Below are 22,857 nucleotides of genomic sequence, written 5' to 3' on the forward strand. Positions count from 1 at the left end.
GCATTTCCAATGCTGGATTTTCACCCACCATACCCTCAAGGAAGATCTCCCAGTGGTGAGATCATGTATTACTTCATGAGAAAACCCACTCCCTTTTGAACAGCTCTAATTGTTACAAAATAATCTCTTAGATTGACTTGAAATCCACCACCGTGTCCCTTCACTTAGTGGTCTTATTTTGGCCTTCCAAAAAAATACAGAATAAATCTAACCCCCTCACTAATAAGGCAGCATTTCAGATACCTACTGGCAGCTATGACCTCCTCCCCAGGCTCTTCTCCAAGGTCAAGGTGTCTAATTCTCCCTTGTGCCTCGCCCAGCAGCATTCTAGCGCCTCTCCAACCTTCCCTGCCTTCCTTCTCCCAAGTGTCCTGGCTGATCCAGTTTTTCTTAGTAGATGCTCTCTATCCTACAAGACAGTGTTTGACCCATGCCTCTCCCACATGGCTTTGAGTGCCCAGTGGGTCTCTTGGGTTGCAGGGCCTCCATGCTGGCCCTTTCACCTACACCTTCCCAGCACATGCAAAGATGTTCCCCTACACCCAAAGCAGCATTTTTGCCAAGGGCTGTTGGGGGCCCTATTTGGAGGAGGAAAGAGTGCCAGTTGCGCTCACCTGGATCTGCCCAGGGCCAATGTAGAACTTCTTCAGGATGTTGATGAGGAAGTGCTGAACCTCCACCCAGGGGTAGATGCTATTGGAGCCATCCAGGACAATGACGATGTCCATGTAGGTCTGGCACCCTGGGAAACAGGGACACAGTCACAGCTAGCTAGGGAGCCAGCATCTGCAAATCTCTGATTCTCTGGATGACCGTCCAAGGAACCCTGGACTGGGAGCCATCCTCATGCTCAACATTTATTTGGGCAACATGAACGAGGAGCCCAGAAATTCCTGGCTTTGCTCCGCTGCTCTGTACTGGCTGTCTAAACAAAACATAAATTAAGCCCGACTGTTTCTGCTCCTCATGAGGGACTGACCACCGTCAACTGCTCAATGTTTGGGAGGCAGCCAGCACTGCCCATATCAGTACCTCGTTATTGTTTATTTTACTGTAATGCACAGGCTGGTATTTACCACTTTCAGCCCAACTGAATGGGTTTCACTGCTTAGGAGAGAGCTGCAGTGTAAATGGCTAAGAATGTGCAATCTGGCATCAGACTGTTTGACTCCTGGCTTTGACCCTGGGCAAGTCACTTAACATTTTGGCATCAGTTTTCTCTTCTGTAAAACAGTCATAATGTAGCAGGGGATTGCCATGAGCAATTAACGAGATGATGCTTCTAGGGCTGAGCACAAGTAAGTGCTCAAGAATCTTAGCTGATCCTCCTTTTAGTTTTTTTTTTTTAACCAAACCACTTTGTTACCATGGCAATGACATCAATAGGTCATGCTCTTGTGCCTTTATCTCTGCTCTGAGCCTAAAGGTTTCTTTATACATTTGTAATATTGATACCAAATGAAAATGAATAATAGTAACCAACTAAAAAACTAATATAATGTTGGTATTATAACAAAAGTAAAAAACTTATTTTAGCATCTAAATAATTTCTTTCTGTTTCAGTTAGGGTTACTTTGAAATAGTTTATGCTACAATATGATATATATATGCTATATCACATTGAAATATTGGGCATCTGCGTATTTTTACCGGAGAATTTTCACCACTGCTTTCAAGTCTACTTTTTGCCAGTACAGCAGTGGCCTTTGTGAATTAACCATTCCAGTAACTACTGCGACAGTATGTTGATATCAGTGCTCACCAGGAGAGGAAGGTAGTGGCTTTGAGCTCAGGTACCCCACACAGGCTCTGTGTTTGGGAGAGCACTTTAGACGCGTTTGGGTGACTCAGATGCTCACAGTCATCTGTGCTTTAGGAGACGCTGTGTGGACACTCAGGTCCCATCTGCATGCCCCCTGTAGCATGTGATGGCCCTAAACCTCCAGGCTGATGGCACCTGATAGCTTTGTCCTCTACAGTGTGGCTGAGGCCGTCACCTGTGGACAGAGCACCTGCCACTTGATGGAGCAGCAGCACGTGGTGTGGGTGTCTTCAAGAAGACAGATGGAAACTCCTTGATTAGGAGGGGTTTCCAATGTAGTGGTAAGGACCAGGTTTCTTTTATTTTTAAAGCCAGTTTTATTAGTAGAATGCATGTATTAAAGACAAAAAAAAAAAGAAAAAGAAAAAGAAAAAGAAAGAAAGAAAAAAGGGAGTTCCCGTCGTGGCTCAGCAGAAACAAATTTGACTAGCATCCATGAGGACACAGGTTCAATCCCTGGCCTTGCTCTGTGGGTTAAGGATCTGGCGTTGCTGTGAGTACTGGTGTAGGCCAGCAGCTACAGCTTTGTTTTGACCCCTAGCCTGGGAACCTCCATTTGCCACTGGTGCAGCCCTAAAAAGACAAAGAAAAAAAAAAAGAATGCATTTATTAGCACTGATTTCTTTCTTATGATTTCAATTTTTTCTTTTTAAGACCTTTTAGGAAGAACCTTGCTTTAGCTCTGTGGCTCCTAAACATGGCTGACCAGGCCTCTGAAACACACATGCACTAGCATGCATACGCGCACAGGTACACACACCTTGGGGCTTATCTCAGACCTGCTGAACTAGAGCCTCCGTGATGTTGATGTGGGGGAGGATGCCCTAGGATCTGGATCTGCTGAGCTCCTGGGGCACTGCTACTGGTCAGCAGGGCAAGGAGGCCTCCACCACAGGAGGCTCTGGAGGCCGAGATGGTCACACTTTGGTCCAGAGGAAAAAGCCACCCTAGCGGGTGACAATCCCTTGGCATACTTTACATGACTGCTTGCAGGCCTCCTCCCCAGCTCCGGCACTGCCTCTGCCTTTCCTTCTGTCATTTTTGTGAGAATAGAACCAGCACCTCCTCCCTGTCCCTAAGAAGACCACCTTCTAGCCCCTGCTGGACTGGCACCTCCTCCTCCCTCCCCCAGGTCCCACCTTCCCATCTCTGTCTGGGCTCTGTTGTTTGGAGGGAAGCTGCCTCTAGCCAGAGGTGCTAATCCCCTCACCCTCAATAAAATGGGCAGCAGATGCTCAGGCAATGGTATTTAGCCCACAGGAAATAGTGAGGCTCGGAGCCAAGCAGTCTGGGCTTGCGGGAGGCAAGGTCTGAGCGTTATTTCCCTAGATTTTCCTGGCAGGTGGGGGGTGAGTGGGAGGCTTTATATTCCATGAGGCTCTGGGAAAGCTGGCTGAGCTTTCTCATGTCCAGGAACACCAATTAGATGTTCCTTTCTCCTTGGCTCTCCACCCACAAGGCAACTGCACTACGTAACCCTGCACCATTCACACAGGAGTCTAAGTGAACTATGTCCCCAGAACTGTGCAGTGCACAGCTTGCCTGCTGAGATGGTAGCCCAGCAACCTCATCCTCACTCAGGGTGGGTTGGCGGTGAGCCCCTCTGGCTGCCAGGATGGCCTTCATTATCTTAGCACAGCTGCCCCCGCCATCACTCTGTGGCAGAGGGTGGACCAGGATTACCCACAGGTTACCCAGAGAGCTGGAGCAGGGCGGGGCTAGAGTCCAAGTTCTGCTTTGTAGCCACGGGAAAGTGGTGATCAGAGCTCAGAGCCTCCCATGGACTGTTGGTCACTCAGCCCAAGTCTGCAGATTTGAAGCCACTTACTTTGAAGAGCTGGGGCCACGGTCTTGGAGAACCTGAAGTTGGAGTTGACTCGGGAACACATTCCTGTGGTGTAGTAGGAACTCCCACACTCATGAGACCAGAGGGGGCTGCAGGCCTGTGAAGCAAGCATGGCCCCCCAGTCAGTGGGGAGGGGGCTCAGGAAGAGTCCAGCCCCAATAGCCTTTGGCCCAGCCCCAACTGTACCACCCAAGACAGACATCCTCTGAGTGCTGGTAGTCCTAGCATTTAGAGGGTCTTCTTTGAGTCTAACTGAATTCTCTCTGGCTGTAACACGTACAGTTCCCTTGGTTTCAGGTGCCATGGAGGAAAACTAAACTTAGAGTCCTCTACTGTATTTTCAAGGGTCCCATTCTTCACCCCATCATCTGAGTTGTGACTCTGCTTCACCTTGCATGTCCACTCCACCTACCACGTGAGATCCGGGAAAGCCCTATCATCTGTGGGAGTGGACCCTTCGAGGGTCTTTCTGAAGAGGTAACCTGATGGTCATTACTGGGCAAACTTCCAGGATAGGGTCCCTATAACATACCCATGGCTCTTACTAGGGAAAGGAAAAAGAGTATCTCTGCTCTTCCTCTGAAATTTGCTACCAAAACATTGAGGTCAGCCCCTCATTTAAAGACTGATTGATGAGTCCCTCTCAGAGTTAGTGTCATTAAGAAAAAAGTGAAGGCCCAGCTTTATGTCTCCATTATTGTTCTGTTCCTGAGACGCCCAGGACTAAATTTTGTGCTGTAATTTCCTTTAGTTTGGAAGAGTAACTATTCCATTTACAATCCCTTTCTTTAGTTAGCTTTTTTTTTGTACTCAGATTTAAAAGTTTTTGTTTTATCTGTGTCCTTTGTTGAAGCGTCTGTAAATTATTTTTGGAAGTAGGGAAGAATGAATAATGGGAGAGTACTGATGGGCAATGGCTGGATGATAGAAGAATGATGGATGGATGGATGGATTATAGATGAATTAGTGGATGGATAGTTGGATGATTGGATGAGTGACAGATGGATGATGGCTGGATTAGATGAATGGGTAGATGGATGGATAGATGAATGGATGGGTGATAAATGGATGATGGATTGATAGATGGATGGATGACGGATGGATGGATGATTGATGGATGATGGAATGATGGATGGGTGATAGATAGATGATGGATTGATGGACGGATGGATGGATGATGGATGGGTGATGGATGATGGATTGATGGATGGATGATATATGCATGAATGGATGATGGATGGATGGGTAGGTGCAGGGTTGGATGGCTGTAGGGAGGGATGGAAAGATGGATGATTAGATAGGAGGATAAGGGAGTGGATTAATATGCAGACAGATGGGTAGGTGAATGAATGGATGAATGGATAGATGACTAGAGGAATGGTCATTTGGTTGGGGGATGGGCTGATGAGTGAATGGATGAATGGATGAGTGAATGAGTTAAAAAAGTTTCTACTTATAAATTAGGGTCTTAACCTACACACAAAGGCCCATGGGCTGTATCATACCATCCCTCTTGGACCTTCATTCCATCCTGTGAAGTAGGTGAAATCAAGTTAGTAAGAGTATGACGAGAAGCCTCAGGGGGGAGAGGGATTCAGACCAAAGTCCCTGTCAAGTATGTGTGGATAGGGCCAGGGGTCCTGTTGCCCTTGGTTGGGGATGATGAGGGCTGTGGGATGACCACACAATTGAGGCACCTTGGGACATTCCCTGGCAGAGCCACTATGCCCTCCTCAAGTTTCTGAGCATCCCAGTCATCTCACTGCACTGGTGGTTGCTGCTCCATACCCAAGATGTCTCATCTGTCAGCAGAAATGAACTGATGACAAGAACAGAGAGTGATACAAGCTCTCCCATCTTAAAATGAGTGGTGCATGTCATTGGGCTTTCTGGGATAATTTTTCCTCTGAAATCTTCTCTTGCAGCTGTTTCTAGGAACTATCAGTCCCAGCACCACCCACACTTGTGGTCACTTGAACATGGTAGCAAGGGTCAGGCAGCACCAATCCATCACGCCCCCCACATTTGCCCACTGTGTGCAAAGCTTGTATATGCTCACCTGGGTGGGGTGCAGAGGCCTCCCAGTCGGACTGGCTGCTGCTGCCTTTCTGACCCAACATCATGTTCACATTGCTCATTTGCTTACTGTCTCTCCCTCAACCAGAATGTGAGCTCCAGGAAGGCAGGCGCTCTGCTGACAGCTGAATCCCCAGTGCCTGGCATGGGGCTCACACATTGCAAGTGACCCAGCAAGAGTTTAAATGAGTGATTGTCTCTACCACCTCAGTGCAAGTACCCCCTCCTCTTTCTTCCTTGCTAAGACTAGTCTCCTCTTTCAAAACAAAACAGAAATCTCCTCTGGGAAGCCTTCCCATCTGAGCCTGTGCAGTCCAGGTGGCCCGTCACTCTGTATCATCCCCTCAGTGGTAGTAAATCTGCGTTTGCTCATTTATGGCTTCCCCTCAAAGTCTTCTCAAGGTGTGTGATGCGTCCTGTCTCTAAGGTCAAATCTGGAGCAGCAGAGTTCCCATCGTGACTCAGCAGTAATGAACCCGACTAGTATCCATGAGGATGTGGGTTCGATTCCTGGCCTTGCTCAGTAGGTTAAAGATCTGGCGTTGCCGTGAGCTATGGTGTGGTCACAGATGTGGCTCAGATCCCACAGCACTGCTGCGGCTGTGGTATAAGGCGGCATCTGAAGCTCCGATACAGCCTCTCGCCTGGGAACCTCCATATGCTGTGGGTGTGGCTCTAAAGAGGAAAAAAAAAAATCTGGAGCAGAGATTTGACCTGTGCCTTAGAAATCTGGTTCCCCAAAGGAAGAGATAGGCCCCCTGGATCGGACTGTTGAATATCTTTATGTATTCTTGTTCCCTTTCAGGTTGTCTGCCTCACACTCCCCTGCCCCCCCAGAGGGACTGTGCACAAAAGGGCTCAATCCTTTTTCCTGCCTGAACTGTCCCCCCAAAAGTTTAGGGCACAACAGGTTGAATGGCACAGGCAAGAGGGGAGGGCTACTCCCCAGGCATAGGAACAGGCAGCCTGGTGGGTGGTCATGCTCAGCCACCCCAAGCCCCTCATGGTCCCTGAGAGGGCTCAGGGGGCAGGAAGGGCTGGGGCTTGGAGAGGGGGTGGGCAGGGGGCACTTACCAGGAAGCTGTTGTCCTTGGGGTTGGTGGCCAGGCTCAGGCCGAGACGCATGTTGTCCTTTCTCTCAGACACGTTGGATAGGGTGACCCTTCCTGGAAAGGGAAGGAGAAGCTCAGCCTGCAGCCCCCCTCATGCTCACCCTCTGCCCAGGGTCTGCTGCTGCTGCTGGCGCCAGAGGGGCCCGAGGCAGTAAGTACCAGGCAGGGTCCTCCCTGATTCCCCTGCCTCTCTGGACGCCCCACTCACCTGTGGGCCAGCCCTTCACGGTTTACCAAGACCTTGCCCAGATTCCACCTAATCACTTCCTCTCAACTCTGGGAGATGAGAACTATGAGTTTCAGAGAGGCCAAGCAAGCTGCCCAAAGTCACACAGGAAACACATGGCAGAGCCTTCCACCTCCTAGTCTAGAGCTTTTCCTCCTCCAGCCATCCCGCTGTGTCCCACCCCACACATACCAGGGCACCCGCTGAGGTTGGCGCATCTATGTGGGGTCTCCTCCACATTTTTCTTCAAGCCAACCTGCTATCAAAACTTACCAGTCCCGGAGTTCCCGTCATGGCGCAGTGGTTAGCGAATCCGACTAGGAACCATGAGGTTGCGGGTTCGATCCCTGCCCTTGCTCAGTGGGTTAACCATCCGGCGTTGCTGTGAGCTGTGGTGTAGGTTGCAGACGCGGCTCGGATCCCGCGTTGCTGTGGCTCTGGCGTAGGCTGGGGGCTACAGCTCCGATTCGACCCCTAGCCTGGGAACCTCCATATGCCGCGGGAGCGGCCCAAAGAAATAGCAAAAAGACACACACGCACACATAAAAAACAAAAAAACAACTTACCAGTCCCTGGCCTAGCTCTCTCAGGGTCAGATACTCTGTTCAGCTGAAAAAGTGACACGTGAGAGCAGATGCTTTCTCACAGGGAGCAAAGAGCCAGCTTCACGAGAGCCTGCTAGAGGCACAAGGTCTTGCCCAAAAACATCATTCTGTGGCTCGTCCCCAGAGAGAGATTCAGGGGCAGGATTATCAGCCAATGCGGTGGAGGGAGAGGGTCGTGGCAGGTTTGAATTACTAAGCAAATTACATTGGGGAAGGTTTCATTAGCTCATTCTGTCAGGCACCCAAGGGGAAGGCAGTGAATTCCCCAGACGTGTGCTGGTGTGTGCGTGTGCGTGCATGCATGTGCACGCATGCGTGCGCTTGGGGGAAGTATTTAGGGGGAAGTGAGTTGGCCATTTCGTTAAGCCCAGCGCAAGCAGCCCTCATCCACTGTGAGCAGGATCTAGATGTCTGCTCTGCTTGGGCGGAGGGAAGTGATGGGAGTGACCTCTAAGGAGCATTCAGCTTTGCTGGCAACTGGCAGTGTCAAGAGTTGGCCTGCCCTTGGGGGCCCAGGATCTGGGGCCCATATGGCAGAGGCCTGAACTTCAGAAGCTCGACTGTATTGTGGGCTGGGGGAGGGGGCAGCTGTGTTTGTTGTTTTTTTCCCCTTGGTTTCCTTCAGTTTGTAGTAAGGCTCCTTTTGAAATCCAGCCCCTCTTGGCTATGCTACGAGTGCCTGGATTGTTTTCTGTTTTGTCTGTCCAAACAAGCCAGAGGGAAAATAATAGTAAGAACCCCAGTGTTTTTACGGTGCCTTATCCTTTGCAAAGTGCCGCCCACGCCTGCTGTCCCAGGACCTCCTCTAGGGGCACTGGCTTCTCCTCTGCTTGGAATGCTCTGGTCCCACCTGACTCCATCTCACCATCAGACCTTTGCTCATCAGACCTTGGTCCTGGGAGGCCTGGGGGTCACCATTTCCATTTTACAGAGGAGAAAGTCAAGGTGCACAGCGGGTTAGTGGCTTCTATAAAGTCAATTTCTGGTAAACGATAGCATGGGGACTTGAACCTGGGATGTTCAGTGTTACACCCTGAGTTTCCCCGTCTGACGGTAGGGCTGGGGTGGCAGAGGGATGCAGTGAGAAAAGTCTGGAGAGGAAGCTCCCACTGGGCAACTTCTTCCCCTCGACGGCTTGGTGAATTCTGCCCTCCATTTTTTTAAGGGATGGGTCCTTCACCTCACCCTGTCCCCTCTCTTCCCTCCTTGTCTCAGTGACTGAGGGCTTCAGTGAAACTGTGGGCCAGGAAGCAGACGGTATGGCAGGGAAGACCCCAGCATCGGAGTAAGAAAGACTCAGGTTCCAGGGTAGCTTCTGCTGCTTGTGAATTTGGAGCAATCGCTAACCTCCCCTCTGTGACCAGCAGACACTAGCACCTTTCTCGGTGGGTCTGTGTGAGGGTCTGGGGCACAAGCCTCTCCTCACACAGGACCTGTCTTCCAACATCATATAGCCTCTCCCGAGCCCCTGCCCCTCATTAAAACCCTGACTTCATCCAGGTGTTGGGAAGGAAGCACCAATGCCAGTGGTAGGTAGACTTTTCAACACTGAGGTGTGAATGATTGACACCCACTTCCTTGGAGAGAGGAAAGAATATTCCCAGCTCAGAGGAGCTCAGAGCCTGGAAAGACCTTAGGAAAACCCAGGACTCAGGTTTCCCTGCCTTGCATTTTCCACCGTGGGGATAAACTGCTTCCTCATGGGGAGGGAAAGAAACTCCCCTCAAAGGAGGTGCTTTCTGACTGGTACTTTGCCTTGGCCCCACCCACCGTGCTGCCCACTGCCTCCCAGCATCAGCTCCATTTCAGGAATGTTCTCCAGGGTCTGATGGCCTCATGTCTCCAACTGCTAGCAGAGACTCCGCTTCCTTTGTAGGGAAATCAAATCCACATTGGAAATCAGAGAAAACTAAATGATGACCTCCTGTGTCTGGGTCCTTACCTGAACCAGGAGCTCTTCTCGGGGACCCAGGCCCCAAGGTTCATGTGCACACCTCCCCCCTAGTTCCCTCTGCCCCAGCCACACAGCCCTTCTTTCCGTTCTTCAACAAAACAAGTTCTTTCCTACCACAGAACCTTTGCACTTGCTTCTCCTCTGCCTAGAATGCACTGGTCCCACCTGACTCCATCTCACCATCAGACAGATCTTTGTTCAAAAGTTACCTGCTCAGGGAAGCCTTCCGGACCACCTTGCTAAGGTAGCACCTGCTCCCTGCCTCCTCCCCACCCAGCCTCTCTTATCACAACACCTGGTTTATTACACAGCATCCATCCCTACTTGAGATGAACCTGCTTCGAGTTTGCCGACTCACTAGAGTGCCTTTCCAGCAGAGTCCTGGGATCCTCATTCTCTGCTGCATCTCCAGTAATGAGCATCGTGCTTGGCACATACGAGGTGCTCGTGAAAGGTTGGGGGACATATTATATCTGGAATGCATCCTAGGGTCACACCCGAGTGAACAGAAGCTCTGAGAGAGGACATGTGCTCCCCCTGGACACAGTGAGGAAACTGTGCAGCTGGAAGGAGAATCCAGCTCAGCCTGTTCAGGAGCCTGAGCTCTCAGGAAAGTGATGACTGGGATCCATCATCCCACCCGCCCTAGACCATTTCGTCATTGAAGTCTGGGCCCCGACTGTGCTGGGGTTTGAACCTCCCACCCGCGGTGCTGACACAGATGTAGCCAGCGGGAGTGTCCAGCATCACGTGCTGGGCCAGCTGGCTGCCCTGGGGATCTGGGTTCTCAGGCTTTCTCTTTGATGTGGCCTTTTCATCCATCTGCTTATCTCTTGAAGCTCTGCCATCTCCCTCTACCAGGCCCTGCTCTTCCCCACCCTCCATGGCCTCCCCAAGGAGCCCCGCCCCCCAGGTCTGGGATGGAGGCTTCCCTCCCCGAAGAGAGGGAGACCCAGGGTCCTGCCTTGGAGGAGGCCAGTCCTGAAATTGAGACTTCTCAGTCCAAATAGGACTTTGGCTCCCCCCTGAAAACAAAGCAATGGCCTGGCCACTGTCTGCCCTTTAGCACAAAGCAGAGAGCTTTAGAGGAGGGGTGTGTGTGTCTTCGCGGACACACGCTGTGCACACAGGCGCACACAGAGATTAACAAGGGCTTGGAAGGCCTTGAGGCTCCTCCCAACCTCTCCGGGTGCCCCAAGCTCTTCAGTGAGGAATGAGGCTGTCATTTCAGAAAGGCAGCACATGTAGTGGTTGAAGGGTGACTGCAGACTGTCTGGGTTGGAGTCCTGGGTTGGAGTCCCAGGGGAGCTAGGTGACCCCAGGCAGGCACCCTCATGGGGTTGTCAGGATTAAATGAGTCAAAATACCTAAAAGTGCTAAAACCAGTGCCTGGCACGTTGTAGACAGTATGTAAGACACAAATGTCAGCTATTGTTGCCAGTATTTCAAAATCAGAAAAGATAGGAAATGTTTCTGCTCCACTGTGTTGAGGATTGGTGGATAAGTCAGAAAGAGCAATGGCCTGGGACACTGGAAACCTGGGTGTGACTCCTGGCCAGCCTGACAAGCTGTGTGACTGTGGGAAAGTTGCTTCCTCTCTCTGGTCTCAGTTTCCTCATCTGTAAAATGGGCAGGGCAAGAGCAGCGGGGTCACCTTCTAGGGTAGCCCTGGGGAGCCAGTGTGACCGTGGGCGTGGACATGCTTTAGAGCTCTCCCCACCCCCGACAACGGCTTGTGGAGAAGCCAGCAGCCCGAGTTACCCAGGTTGAGCTTGGTGCAGTTCCCTTGGGTCACCGGACATTTGTACACGTCTCCCGTCTTCTGGTGGCCATTGGTTTCCAGTGGAGCGCCGACAACCAACCTAGGAAGGAAAAGAAGGCGAGTGAAGATGCTGGGGGAGGTTGTCCTTCCCGGCAAAGAAGGAAGCTGGAGGGCAATGTTGAGGGCTGGATGGGGTAGGGAGGGTGGGAGGGAATCCTGAAAGGGCAGCCGGTGCAGATCCTCAGACTCAGACCTTTGTGTCCCTGGGGAAGGGACATTGTGGTCTATCTGGGCCCTTGTCCAGGATCTGGAAACACAGAGATGAAGGCCACATGGGCCCAGCAGCAAATGGGATGGAGGCTGTCCCTGCGAGAGGAGGGCAGGGCAGACGTCGTGGAAGAGGGTGCTTGAACCGGGTCTTAACAGATGAATGTGAGATGGGCACAACAAGACCTTTCTGGAGCCCTGCTCTCCCAGCAGCTTCCCAAAGAAGAAGCAACTGTTTTCTGTTTTAAGATGGTTAATGGAGTTCTCATCATAGTGCCTGGGAAACGAATCCAACTAGGAATCATGAGGTTGTGGGTTCGATCCCGGCCTCACTCAGTGGGTTAAGAATCTGGTGTTGCTGTGAACTGTGGGTGTAGGTTGCAGCTTGGATTCAGTGTTGCTGTGGCTGTGGTGTAGGCCGGTGGCTACAGCTCTGACTCGACCCCTAGCCTGGGAATCTCCATATGCCTCGGGTGCAGCCCTCAAAAGACAAAAGATTAAAAAAAAAAAAAAAGATGGTTAAGAGGGACAAACCTGGAGGTTCAGGCTACACAGGACTTAAATGGCCTCTTGAGGTCAACTATCCCCCTGCCCTGCTCCCACGCACCTCTCTGTGCCATCAGGAAAGAACTAAGATCCAAAGTGGGAGTTACAGCTCTGTTTGAAATTAGAGTCTATGAAATAAGAGCTAAGGTTTCTCCCTTGGGAACCAGATAATGACAGATTCTAAATATATCTGCTTATTAAGCATGCCTATTTTTGACTGGCAGGAGTTAATTGGACCCATAAAGTCTATTTGTCTAGACAGATGTGATTTTTGGCTACTTAATTCTGCGAGTGACTGTGTGGTCAAGGCTGCTCCTTCTTTCCAGGAGAGCGAGCGAGAGAGAAAGAGAGAGAGAGAGACAGACAGACAGAAAGACAGACAGACAGGGAGACAGAGAGACAGAGAGTGATTCAGGGAGGTGTCAGTAAGCAAGTTTGGGCTCCAAGGTTGCTTTTCTGGCTGTTCCTATTTTCAGGGTCAACCTGGTATGTGACCAAGTGTCCTTAGAGGAATGTTCCCTCTAGGACTCCACTGTCTGACGGTGAGTGTTTTCTGGAAAGAGTGACTTTGAGGAACACCTTGCAGGGCGCCTCTGAGACAACCAGGCACAGCAGGCTTTGGACTAGAAAAGACAAAACCTTGCCATCTTCTAGAAAAGCTATCCCCGTGCGTCTTCGAGAAAACACCCCTGCAGCCTGACAAGGCAGGATCCTCACAACTCTCCCCATTTTATAGAGTGGAACTCTGAGCCCCCATGGTGGGACCCCCAATCACAGGGCAAGATCTTTGGGCTGGGTCTTTCTTCATCCTGATGCTGTCGCCAGCTTGCTGTGTGTCCTGGAGACACTTGGTGACCTTGGTTTTCTTGGCTGTGAAACGGGGTTAACAGTTTCAGGACTGCCCACCTCTCGGGGTCACCGTGGGGAGTCACAGATGCCACAGGGCACCGGAGAAACAGAAGTGTGCATACCTAGGTAAGCACCACACAAAGACTGGAGGCTTCCTAGGCATCATCTGTGCTGGCAACAGCCAACATGCCACAATCTGACAGTACATACATTAAGTTGTCCTGACCCCACATTTGCCCCAAGACCAAGCGATGTCCTTTTCAAAGAACAAGGACTGCCCCCTAGGTCCCATCCCCATTTTCCCAAACCTGATTTCCTCTGGGGTTCTTAGCACTTCATGAGGTAGCAGTGCAGGTTTAGTGTTCTCACAGGACAGATGCAGAAGCTGAGGCTGGGAGAGATGAGTTGACCCAGCCCCCACAGTTAGTTTGTGGCAGAGCTGGGGACCAGCTCTCCTGGCACAGCTTTCTCTGAGTTGCCCCAAATATCTCTTTGCCATGAAGGGAGGGCCTAGGTCAGCCCTCTTTGCCACTCTTGATTCTCGGCATTACGTGTGCCTGTCGGGCTTGAGGTTTTGAGGATATGATTCAGTCTCGCTGTGAGGGGATAAGTGCCGAAGTGCAGGGAAAATATTTGCGTCACCCTTGAGAGCAGCCAAATTGCTCCTGGGGTCTGGCACCCCTGCCACCTCCCACGGCCTCAGCCTTATACAGCCATCTGCAACCTTGGGGCCCATTTGCTTCTTGGGGGCTGGATACCCTATACCCTATGGCGTGGGCACCAGATGGTAAACCCCAAAGGTCGTGGCGAGTGTCGGGCCCTTTCCATGGGCTGTATGCTGTGACTCACTGGCTGTGGGCTCTTGGCCTTCCTCCATGGAGGCGGGTACCAGGGCTGCTGCGGATGGAAGAATTAGTGGCAGGCTTCAGCCACAGCCTTGGAGGACCCCTCCCTGGTTTTCACTTTCTCAGCAAGGCCTTGCCAAGGGAGGAGACTCATGGTGGAGATGGCCACCTGGGGAAGGCTGGACATGGCCTTGCTGGGTGCTGGGCTCCTGCAATCCCAGCAGGACGTAGTTCAAGAGAAGGGGCCCTTGAATCCCTACCTCACACCCTCTCCAACGAGGCTTTCCAGGGACGTTAGCCCTGGTTCCATCCTTCAAGGCAACTTAATCTCCGAACCTTTTAGATTGCACACTCTTATTAGGAAAAAAGGTAACATGCAGCCCTAATATGTGTAAATTTATATGTGAATGATACCAGTGTACAGCTGTCAGTCTCCGTATTAAATTAAACATCGGTAATCCTGTGTTTGTTTTTTTAAAATACAAGTTAAACTTAAACAGAATTTGAGCCCTTTTATTTCTGTATTCCAGAACACTGTCCTGGGCCTCCTTCCCCTGTGGTGTGCATACCCCACCTTGGAGACCATCTCTTTAGGGTTCAGCACAAAGTCCCACCTCCTCTAGGACTCCCTTACCGATTAGCCCAGACTTTCCTGTATAGACCACCATGTAATCCCTGCTGTCTGCTGTGGCCAGCACTTTAGTTTCATAATTCCTTGAGGACCAAGATACCCCCGTCTGCCCTACTGCATTCGTGTGGGTGGTCTTGAAGCCCAGGTTAAAATGTCCCCAGAGCCCGATCTGACCTTCTGTCTGCCAGTCTATAGCAGCAGCAGCATCAAGAGCTTTGGCTTTGCCTCCAGCCTAAGAGGAGCTTCCAGAGTCAGTGTCTGGATAAAATATGTTCTGTGCACAGAGGTTCAATGCAGTGACCCAGCTGCCGTTTCAAGTCAGTGTTGCTTACTTCCCTGGTTTCTCATTTCCCTTTTCCCAACGGTCCTCATTTCTGTTTGGGGATCTAGGAAGTCTGATTCCTTTCCCAGTTGTAGGGACTGAGCATATATTGCAGGCCAGGCCAGTGTTAATCTTGGACTGAAATGATTAAGTCAGGGCAGGCCAATGATGTAAGCCACCCCCGTCAGAGTGAACCTCAGGACCTCCTCTTGGGACTTACGGACCCAAGTGGTCCCTTTTCTCTGGTTGCCCATAGTGTGCAGATGAAGGGCCTGGAACTGCTGGCAGCTGCTTTGTCATGATGAGGAGTATGAGCTGAGGCACTGAAAGAGGGAGAACTGAGAGAAGCATCAAGAGAAAGAGCTTAAGTCCCAATGATACTGTGAACTTCTGGATCAAACTATACCTGAAGCTTGACTGCTGCTGGACTTTTCAGATATATAAGCAATAACTACTTTTTACTGTATAAGTCTCTTTGAGTTAAGTTTTCAGGTATTCATAGCTGAAGACATCCTAACTAGAGTGTGTAAAGCAAAACAAAAACAAAAAACAACAAAAGACACGTAGTTAAAATTACCCTTAGAAATTCCATATATTACCATGTTATAAGAGGAAGATAATATCCAGGACCAATGAAAGAGGAGCAGATTCACATCCCACAGCTCATGTTCCATCTGGGGCATATACTTACTGTATAAGTGGGCAGACTTACCAACATGATGTGTATTATTCCTCTCTGGTTGTTTAACTGAATGCATAAAACTGTCTCCTGGCCTAGCCTTGTGGGAACAGCAATCCTTTTATTCTGGGTGCATCCCACTTACAACCGTCCCTTGGACAGGAAGCCCTGCACTCCAGATGTTTCTGGTTACCTGGTAACTGGCCTTGCAGACCATCAGAGCTGGGAGGAAATGTGGAGTTTCCTCAGCTAGGCTTGTCACATACCAATGAGGCATCAGAGGCCTGGAGCAGGGAAGTGTTGTGTCTGAGGACTCAGAGGAGATGGTGGCAGAGCAGGGCTGGTGCAGGATGTCCTGACTCAAGCGCAGTGCCCACCAAGGTGGAAAGCCTGGAGGCAGGAGCTCAGGCTCTACGCTCAGCTTGACCTTTTACTGGCTGTGTCTAAGTAGGCAGGTGTGAGCAGCCTAGCTCCCCAGAGAAGCCATGGGAACAAAAAAGGCCATCAGCTGTTTGGGAAGGAAAGAGGACACCTGTAACCAATAGGCCTGCCCCTGGAGGAGACCCTGAGCCCAGAGGCCTACAAGAATGCCTAGGAAGGGCAAGATGTGGGTTTCATCTCCTCCTTGGTCAGCCTCTTTGCCCCTCTTTGCAAGACCTGGACCTCATATCCCAGGAAATCCAGTTCTCATTGCCTATTCTTTTCATTTTAATGAATCCCTTTTGATGCAACTGAACTGTGTTTGATTTTGATCATCAGGACAGCTTCGGAGCAGGAAGGGCAGACTCTATCTGAGCCTCAGAAGGTGGATGTGACAAGCCCTATGAGGAGACACTCAGTTTCAGAGCAGGACACCAAGTCCAGTGTCCTTTCCACCACTGGGAAGGACTGGGAAGTTCGGAAAGCCCAGCTCTGGGGGCTGGGCAGCACCCAGCATGGGGAGAACACTGCCTTCTCCTAAGCCAGCTGGGCCTGCCCCCCAGGAGCCTCTTCCCTTCCTCACCTGTTCCTCTCTACCAGCACCCCTCCTCCACTCCAACCCACTCCAAGCCCTTTGTTCCGTTTCTCTCCCGGCTTCATTTCCTGTCCTGAAATCAGAGAGATGCATCAGGGAGGGGCTTCCACTTGAGGAGCAGGGAGCTCAAGGGAACAAAGAGAGACTATTCCTCTAGCGAGGCTGTGTCTCTCCCTCTCTCTCCATGGAAAATGTAACCTCCTCCAGCCAGCCAAGGATAGCGGCTAATGTGTTCAAGATGGGGCTGGGGAAGTGCTGAGCACAGCAAACCCTGGTCCCGGCGGGGGTGGGGTGGGGTGGGGGGGGTGGGTGGAAGGAGAGACCCCCACCCCCAAGGACCAGCAGAGGGGAGTGGGCACCTCCAGGTCTCCCTGGGCTGGTTGGAGGGCCTTGTGGTTCACTGTGGCTCAGATGCCTGGCAGGCCTGGACTCTGGCGGCCAGGAAAATGAGAAGCCCTCTGTTTGCCAGCACATTCCTTACTCTCCCTGTCTCTAGAAAACCCTTGTCAGAGATGAGAATCCATTGGCTGAATTTTAAATAACTATTATACTGTGATGGTTCATTTTGGGTGTCAACTTGACTGGGCTGAGGGGTGCCCAGATATTTGGTCAGACAGTATTCTGGGTGGGTGTGTCTGCGAGGGAGGGTCTTTAGATGAGATGACCATTTAAATCTGTAGACTGAGTAAAGCAGATTGTCCTCCTCAACGAGGGTGGGTCTTGTCCAATCAGTTGAAGGCTCCAATAGAACAAAAATGCTGACCCTCCCCTAAATAAGAGCGAATCCTTCCTAACTGACTATCTCCATGCTGAGACATTGGCTTTTTCCTCTGCTGGACTCATATCAAAATGTCAGCTCTTTCTAGGTCTCCAGCCTGTTGGCCTTCAGACTGGAATGACACCATCAGCTCTCCTGGGTCTTCAACTTGCTGACTCACACTGCAGATTTTAGGATTTGCCAACCTCCATAATCATATGAGCCAACTCCTATAACCCCTCTCTTCCTTTGTATATCTATGTATCTACCTACCTACCTACCTATCCATCCCATTTCTCAGAAGAACCCTGATTCATACATTTACCTGGTGCCTCTATATTCTAAGGTCTTTACAGCTATTACTTCATGTAATACACACCCTCACTCATTCACTGAATCTTGAGCATTTACTGAGCTCCTACAGAGGCACCAAGCACTGGGGGCATGATGATGTACATGATGTGATCTCTGCCTCCAGCCTAGTGAAGGGGACAGGCAGGTCAACAGGCCATTACAACACATCAACGGTCCTCAAAGTGGTTCCAGCCCAGCAGCATCAGCTTCCCTTGGAAGCTTCCTAGAAATGCAACATCTTGGGCCCTACCTGAGACCATCAAAGAAGGGAATCAGAAACTGAACACTGGCCTGGGGGGATCAGGGGCCCAGTGTGTGTGTTAACAAGCCTCTGGGGGATGCTGACACACACTCATGTTTGAGAAGCACCATATAGGGAAAGCAGAGGCATGGTGACCACAAGCCTTGCTGGGCTCAAAGCCCCAAACCCATTCCATTAAAATCTAGCCTCTCCATCATGTCTTCTGAGGCTCTGTATTACCTCACAGCAGCTCACCTGTCTGTTCCCACCTTTACCAATGCTGCTATGGATGTTCTGCCCAGCTGGGTCATCGTTTAGGGCTCAGCTCCAACGTCATCTTCCCAAAGAGGCCTTTCTTGACCACCTGTCACCTCCCACCCTCTCTTATCTTCCTCATAGCACTTTGTACTCTTGGTTGCTGTCTTCTCTATATACCTTCAAAAATATATTTTTCTGCCATGCCTGTGGCATGTGGAAGTTCCCAGGTCAGGGATGGAACCCATGCCACAGTAGTGACCTGAGCCACAGCCATGACAATGCCAGATCCTTAACCTGCTAGGCCACCAGGGAACTCTCTCTATATGCCTTTTAACCATCTTTATCTCTCAGTAGAATTAGAGCTGCAAGAGAGCTAGGAACTTGTCAGTCAGGTTTGCAACTCTAGATAACCCAGCACCCAGAACAGTGCCTGGCACAGAGTGGGTCCTCCAAATACACTTATTGAACAGATTAGCTTATCACCTGGTTTAGTGGGACCACTAATCTGAGAGCCCGCAAACTGGGACCACGGAAAACAGGTCATCTTCTATCTTCCAATACCTGTTAACTCAGCTGGGCGAGTAAAACTAGTTCTAGCAGAGGAACCAACAGACTTCACACTCTGGCCTGAGGCAAAGCTGCTAACTGCACTGGGCCTCAGTATTCTCATCTACCAAATGGGACTGAACATACCTGGGCTACTTATAACCAGGGTTTTGAGGGCGGTGGGAACCAGCCCCTGCTGGTCATGAGAATCACCTGGAGAGTTAGAAATGCAAATTCCTGGGCATAACCTCCAGAAGATTCTAATTCAGCCAGTCAGGGGATGGGACCTGTGAATCTATTTTTAGAGTGCCCAAGATACATAGACAGGACTGGGAGCCCTTGTATGAAAGATCTGCTGGGAGTTTCCATCATGGCTCAGCAGTTAACGAATCTGACTGGTATCCAGGAGGACGCGGGTTCAATCCCTGGCCTCATTCAGTGGGTTAAGGATCTGTGCTGTGGCTGTGGTGTAGGCTGGAGGCTATAGCTCTGATTCGACCCCTAGCCTGGGAACCTCCATATGCCACGGGTGCAGCTGTAAAAAAGCCAAAAATAAATAAATAAATAAATAAATACATAAATAAAAAGATTTGCTGAAGAGGCAGATAGGAGGCCCTCTGGACATGCGAGGAAGCATATGTGTCTGGGAAATTTTTACTGCATCTGGGGGCCACGATCACAGCAACCTCCATGACTATCTAGGAATGATCCGGGATTTTTTTTTTTAATTTGTTTTGTTTCTTTGGGTCACAAGAAAACACATTAGAAATACCTACCTTTACTGGTGCCAAAGAGTATTAACATTTAAAAAGTATTATTTACAAATTTTTTAGATTATAAAAGTAACACATGCTTGTATAATGTTCATAGAGCTACACAAAGTATAATGTGCAAGGCCTTTCACTACCCATCTCAACCCAGAAGGTGCTGTCTACAGACAACCACCATTGGCAGCAGGGATGCAGAAAACCTTCTAGGTATTCATACGGGAATTTTTTTTAAAAAATGAAATCACCCTACATGCATGGTTTTGCAGTGCGTTTTCCACCTTATTATCTTATACTTTCCATGTCAGTATATATCAATGCCACACTGAGACACAGCAACCTCTGCCCTGGGTCCTGAGCTGAACTTTTCCTGGTTGTGCCCCTTTCTACGGGGTGAGGAGTCCTAGGGATCAAGGGAACATGTGCCTAGAGCCCACATCCCACCCCTCTGGGTAGCTGGGACCCAGAATCTCCTGGTCCAGCAGCTCAGGACAGGCCTCTTCTCTGGATCAGTCTTGCTGGTGGTGAATCACACCACTGACTGGTTAGCCAAGGAATGGTTGATAGGCCAGGGCTGGACAGAGCTTGCAGATATAGGGTGGGTGTCCATATGGACAAGGCCCCTTGATCACTAAGAGGGAACTGGAGGTGGGAAGAAAAGATGATGGGCCATGGGCTGAACCCCCATTTGTGTTCCTGAGCCAGGGCCCTTGGATGTTAGAGGTGGACCTGGCATAACTGGATAGTATAGCTCCACCCCTTCCTTTATACCGGTTGCACAGTGATTTTTTTTTCTTTTTAATCATTCTCCTATTGATGGATATTTAAATTGTTTCATCCCTTTCCTCTTGATAAAGGTGCTTTTAGAAAGTTTTTCCAGGGGTTCCCATTGTGGCTTGGCATAAGGAACCCAACCAGTATCCATGAGGATGTGTGTTCCATCCCTGGTCCGGCTCAGCGGGTTGAGGAGTGGCATTGCCATGAGCTGTGGTGTAGGTTGCAGATGCGACTCGGATCCTGCATTGCTGTGGCTGTGGCGTAGGCTGGTGGCTGCAGCTCTGATTCGACTTGTACCCTGGGAATTTCCATACGCTGAGGGTGCGGCCCCAAAAAGCAAAATAAATAAGTAAATGAATGAATGAATAAATAAATAGGGCTTTCTCTATAAAAAATAACATTAAGAAAAAAATTTTCCATCACGCAAGGCTTTTATCAATCCTAGTGAACAGAGAAGTCTCTGTGCACAAGCGGCGATGCATAGCAGTGCGAAGAGTGGGTACAAAGCACCCGCCTGTTCCTATGCAAGCTGGCCCTGGAGCCATCCTGTCATCTTGGGCACAGAGCCTGCTGACAAGCATCATCACAGCTGTTGATTTCACAAGCTTGGCTTTCTGCTTTTGTTCCTGGAAACTTCTGGGTCTACCTCAGCATACACCCAAATAGCATTTTTTCCTAATGTGCAGAAGTTCTTAGAACAGAAGAGAGAAGAGGGAGGGAAGGTGACCGCAACACAAGCTCTCAACCCATTTGAAGGGAAAATGAGATCTTGACCCACTGACTGTGAAAAAGAGAGTGGCCAGCTTGTGCCGTCTAGTTCAATGTCCCTCCCTTTCTCACATCCCAATGCCAGGTCTCACAGGGCCACTGTCCTGTTTTCACCACACCTGGCATTCTCATTCCTGCCTTTGTGCATGCAGTCCCCTGATCACAAACCATTGAACTGGCTCCATTCCATCCACTCGTCAGTCCCTCTTTCTCCAGGAAGTCCTCCTTAATCTCAGCTGAAGGCTTTCTTTCAATTCACATGATGCTTGGTACCTCTCATGTATTTTTCCTCTCCTATAGATATTTTGCCTCTAGAAAGCAGAGAGAGAGAGAGAGAGAGAGACCCTGATTCATCTTTAAATCTCCCCCTCAGTACTGATCAAATTACCATGAACACAGTCAAGGCTCAGTAGTTGTTGAGTGAATAAACAGATGAACAGGTGGAGGAAGCTGCTCATTTTGCAAAGACAAGCTGAATATTCATTCTGCTTCTTTTTTTTTTCTTCTTCTTCTTCTTCTTTTTTTTTTTTTTTTTTTTGTCTTTTTAGGGCCAAACCCATGGCATATGGAGGTTCCCAAGCTAGGGGTCGAATTGGAGCTGTAACCGCTGGCCTACACCACAGCCACAGCAATGTGGGATCCGAGTCTTGTCTGCGATCCACACCACAGCTCATGGCAACCCTGGATCCTTATCCCACTGAGCGAGGCCAGGGATTGAACCTACGTCCTCATGGATGCTAGTCGGATTCATTTTCGCTGCACCATGATGGGAACTCCTCACTCTACTTCTTGAGATGTAGCTGGAGGCAGAGCTGGCCTGAGCTCTTCTGGGTGCCATGTGCAGATGGACCACCAACCTCAGGGTGCCCTTGGCCCAGCTCACCCCAGGAAGGTGGCTATGGTCTGGTGTTCCCCCAGAGAGGCTGGGTCTACAGTGTAAAAATCTCCCCTTCTCTTTTCAAAATGTTTGATAAACTCTTGCTTGATTTTCCCAAGTCAGGCTGAGTCTTTCCCACACCCTCTACCCCTCCAGTTTTATCACAACTGTTTCCTCTGAAAATGAAACCTAAACACAGCAATATGTTTCTCAGTGGAATGCACGGTTTTAATTTCTTGGTATGTGCTAGTCTGATGGTGCCCCAGGGAGTACTTGGTAGCAAGGACAGGGGCCTTGGAATTGCCTGTTTTCCATCCCGGGCGGGCCTGTTTCCTTTGGCTCATAATTAGGATGGTGATACTTTATGTGTGACCAGTGTACACACTGAACAGCTCGTTTCATCTTACCCACTGCCAGCGGGGGCAGACAGACAAGGAGAGGTGGTCCCAAGTGACTGGAGAAGAAAACAAGGCCCAGAGATTGTCCAGATTCTCTGGGTAGAGGCTGAGGCACGCCTGGGACACTCAGTGTGCTGATTGTGTCCACTGCTCTTTCCACCAGCCATGTGGACTCAGAGGAGGTCAGAGAAAAGCAGATGGCCTGGAGGCGAAAGGACAGATACTCTTTTTCCGTCTTGGGCCTGCTGGCTCATCTATGGTGAGCTCTGATCTACACCCAGAGGGTCTCAGTGGCCTGGGGTGATCCACTCTCTGTCTCCGAGCCTCAGTTTCCTCATCTGTATAAGGAGAGGCTTGGACAAGTTCAGTTCAAATTAGTAGTTACTGAGAACTCGTTGTGTGCCAGGCACTGTGGGCTGGAGGTGAATGAAGCTGAATCCACACACTTAGACTGGTGGGGCCGAGAGACCCACCCCCGATGACCTGTGTGGAGGACAACCCTGTGAGAGGGGGCCCATGTGGGCGGGGCCCAGAGGAGGGGCTCTCTGGGAAGCCTT

General features: G+C 50.2%; 1 protein-coding gene across 3 annotated transcripts in view; it reads right to left on the reverse strand.

Moving 5' to 3' along the window:
* Positions 1-22,857, reverse strand: part of ITGA11 (integrin subunit alpha 11) — a 123,886-nt gene that overhangs the window by 52,850 nt on the left and 48,179 nt on the right. For all 3 annotated transcript variants that reach the window (XM_047767163.1, XM_047767161.1, XM_047767162.1), the window contains exons 3-6: positions 11,403-11,503; positions 6,819-6,910; positions 3,651-3,765; positions 615-742 (exon numbers count right to left, since the gene is read on the reverse strand). In XM_047767163.1, coding sequence (XP_047623119.1) covers positions 615-742; positions 3,651-3,765; positions 6,819-6,910; positions 11,403-11,503 — 436 coding nt within the window. The remainder of the gene's footprint in view (positions 1-614; positions 743-3,650; positions 3,766-6,818; positions 6,911-11,402; positions 11,504-22,857) is intronic.

Source organism: Phacochoerus africanus, chromosome 2 (assembly GCF_016906955.1).
Source record: "Phacochoerus africanus isolate WHEZ1 chromosome 2, ROS_Pafr_v1, whole genome shotgun sequence".
Lineage (NCBI taxonomy): Eukaryota > Metazoa > Chordata > Mammalia > Artiodactyla > Suidae > Phacochoerus > Phacochoerus africanus.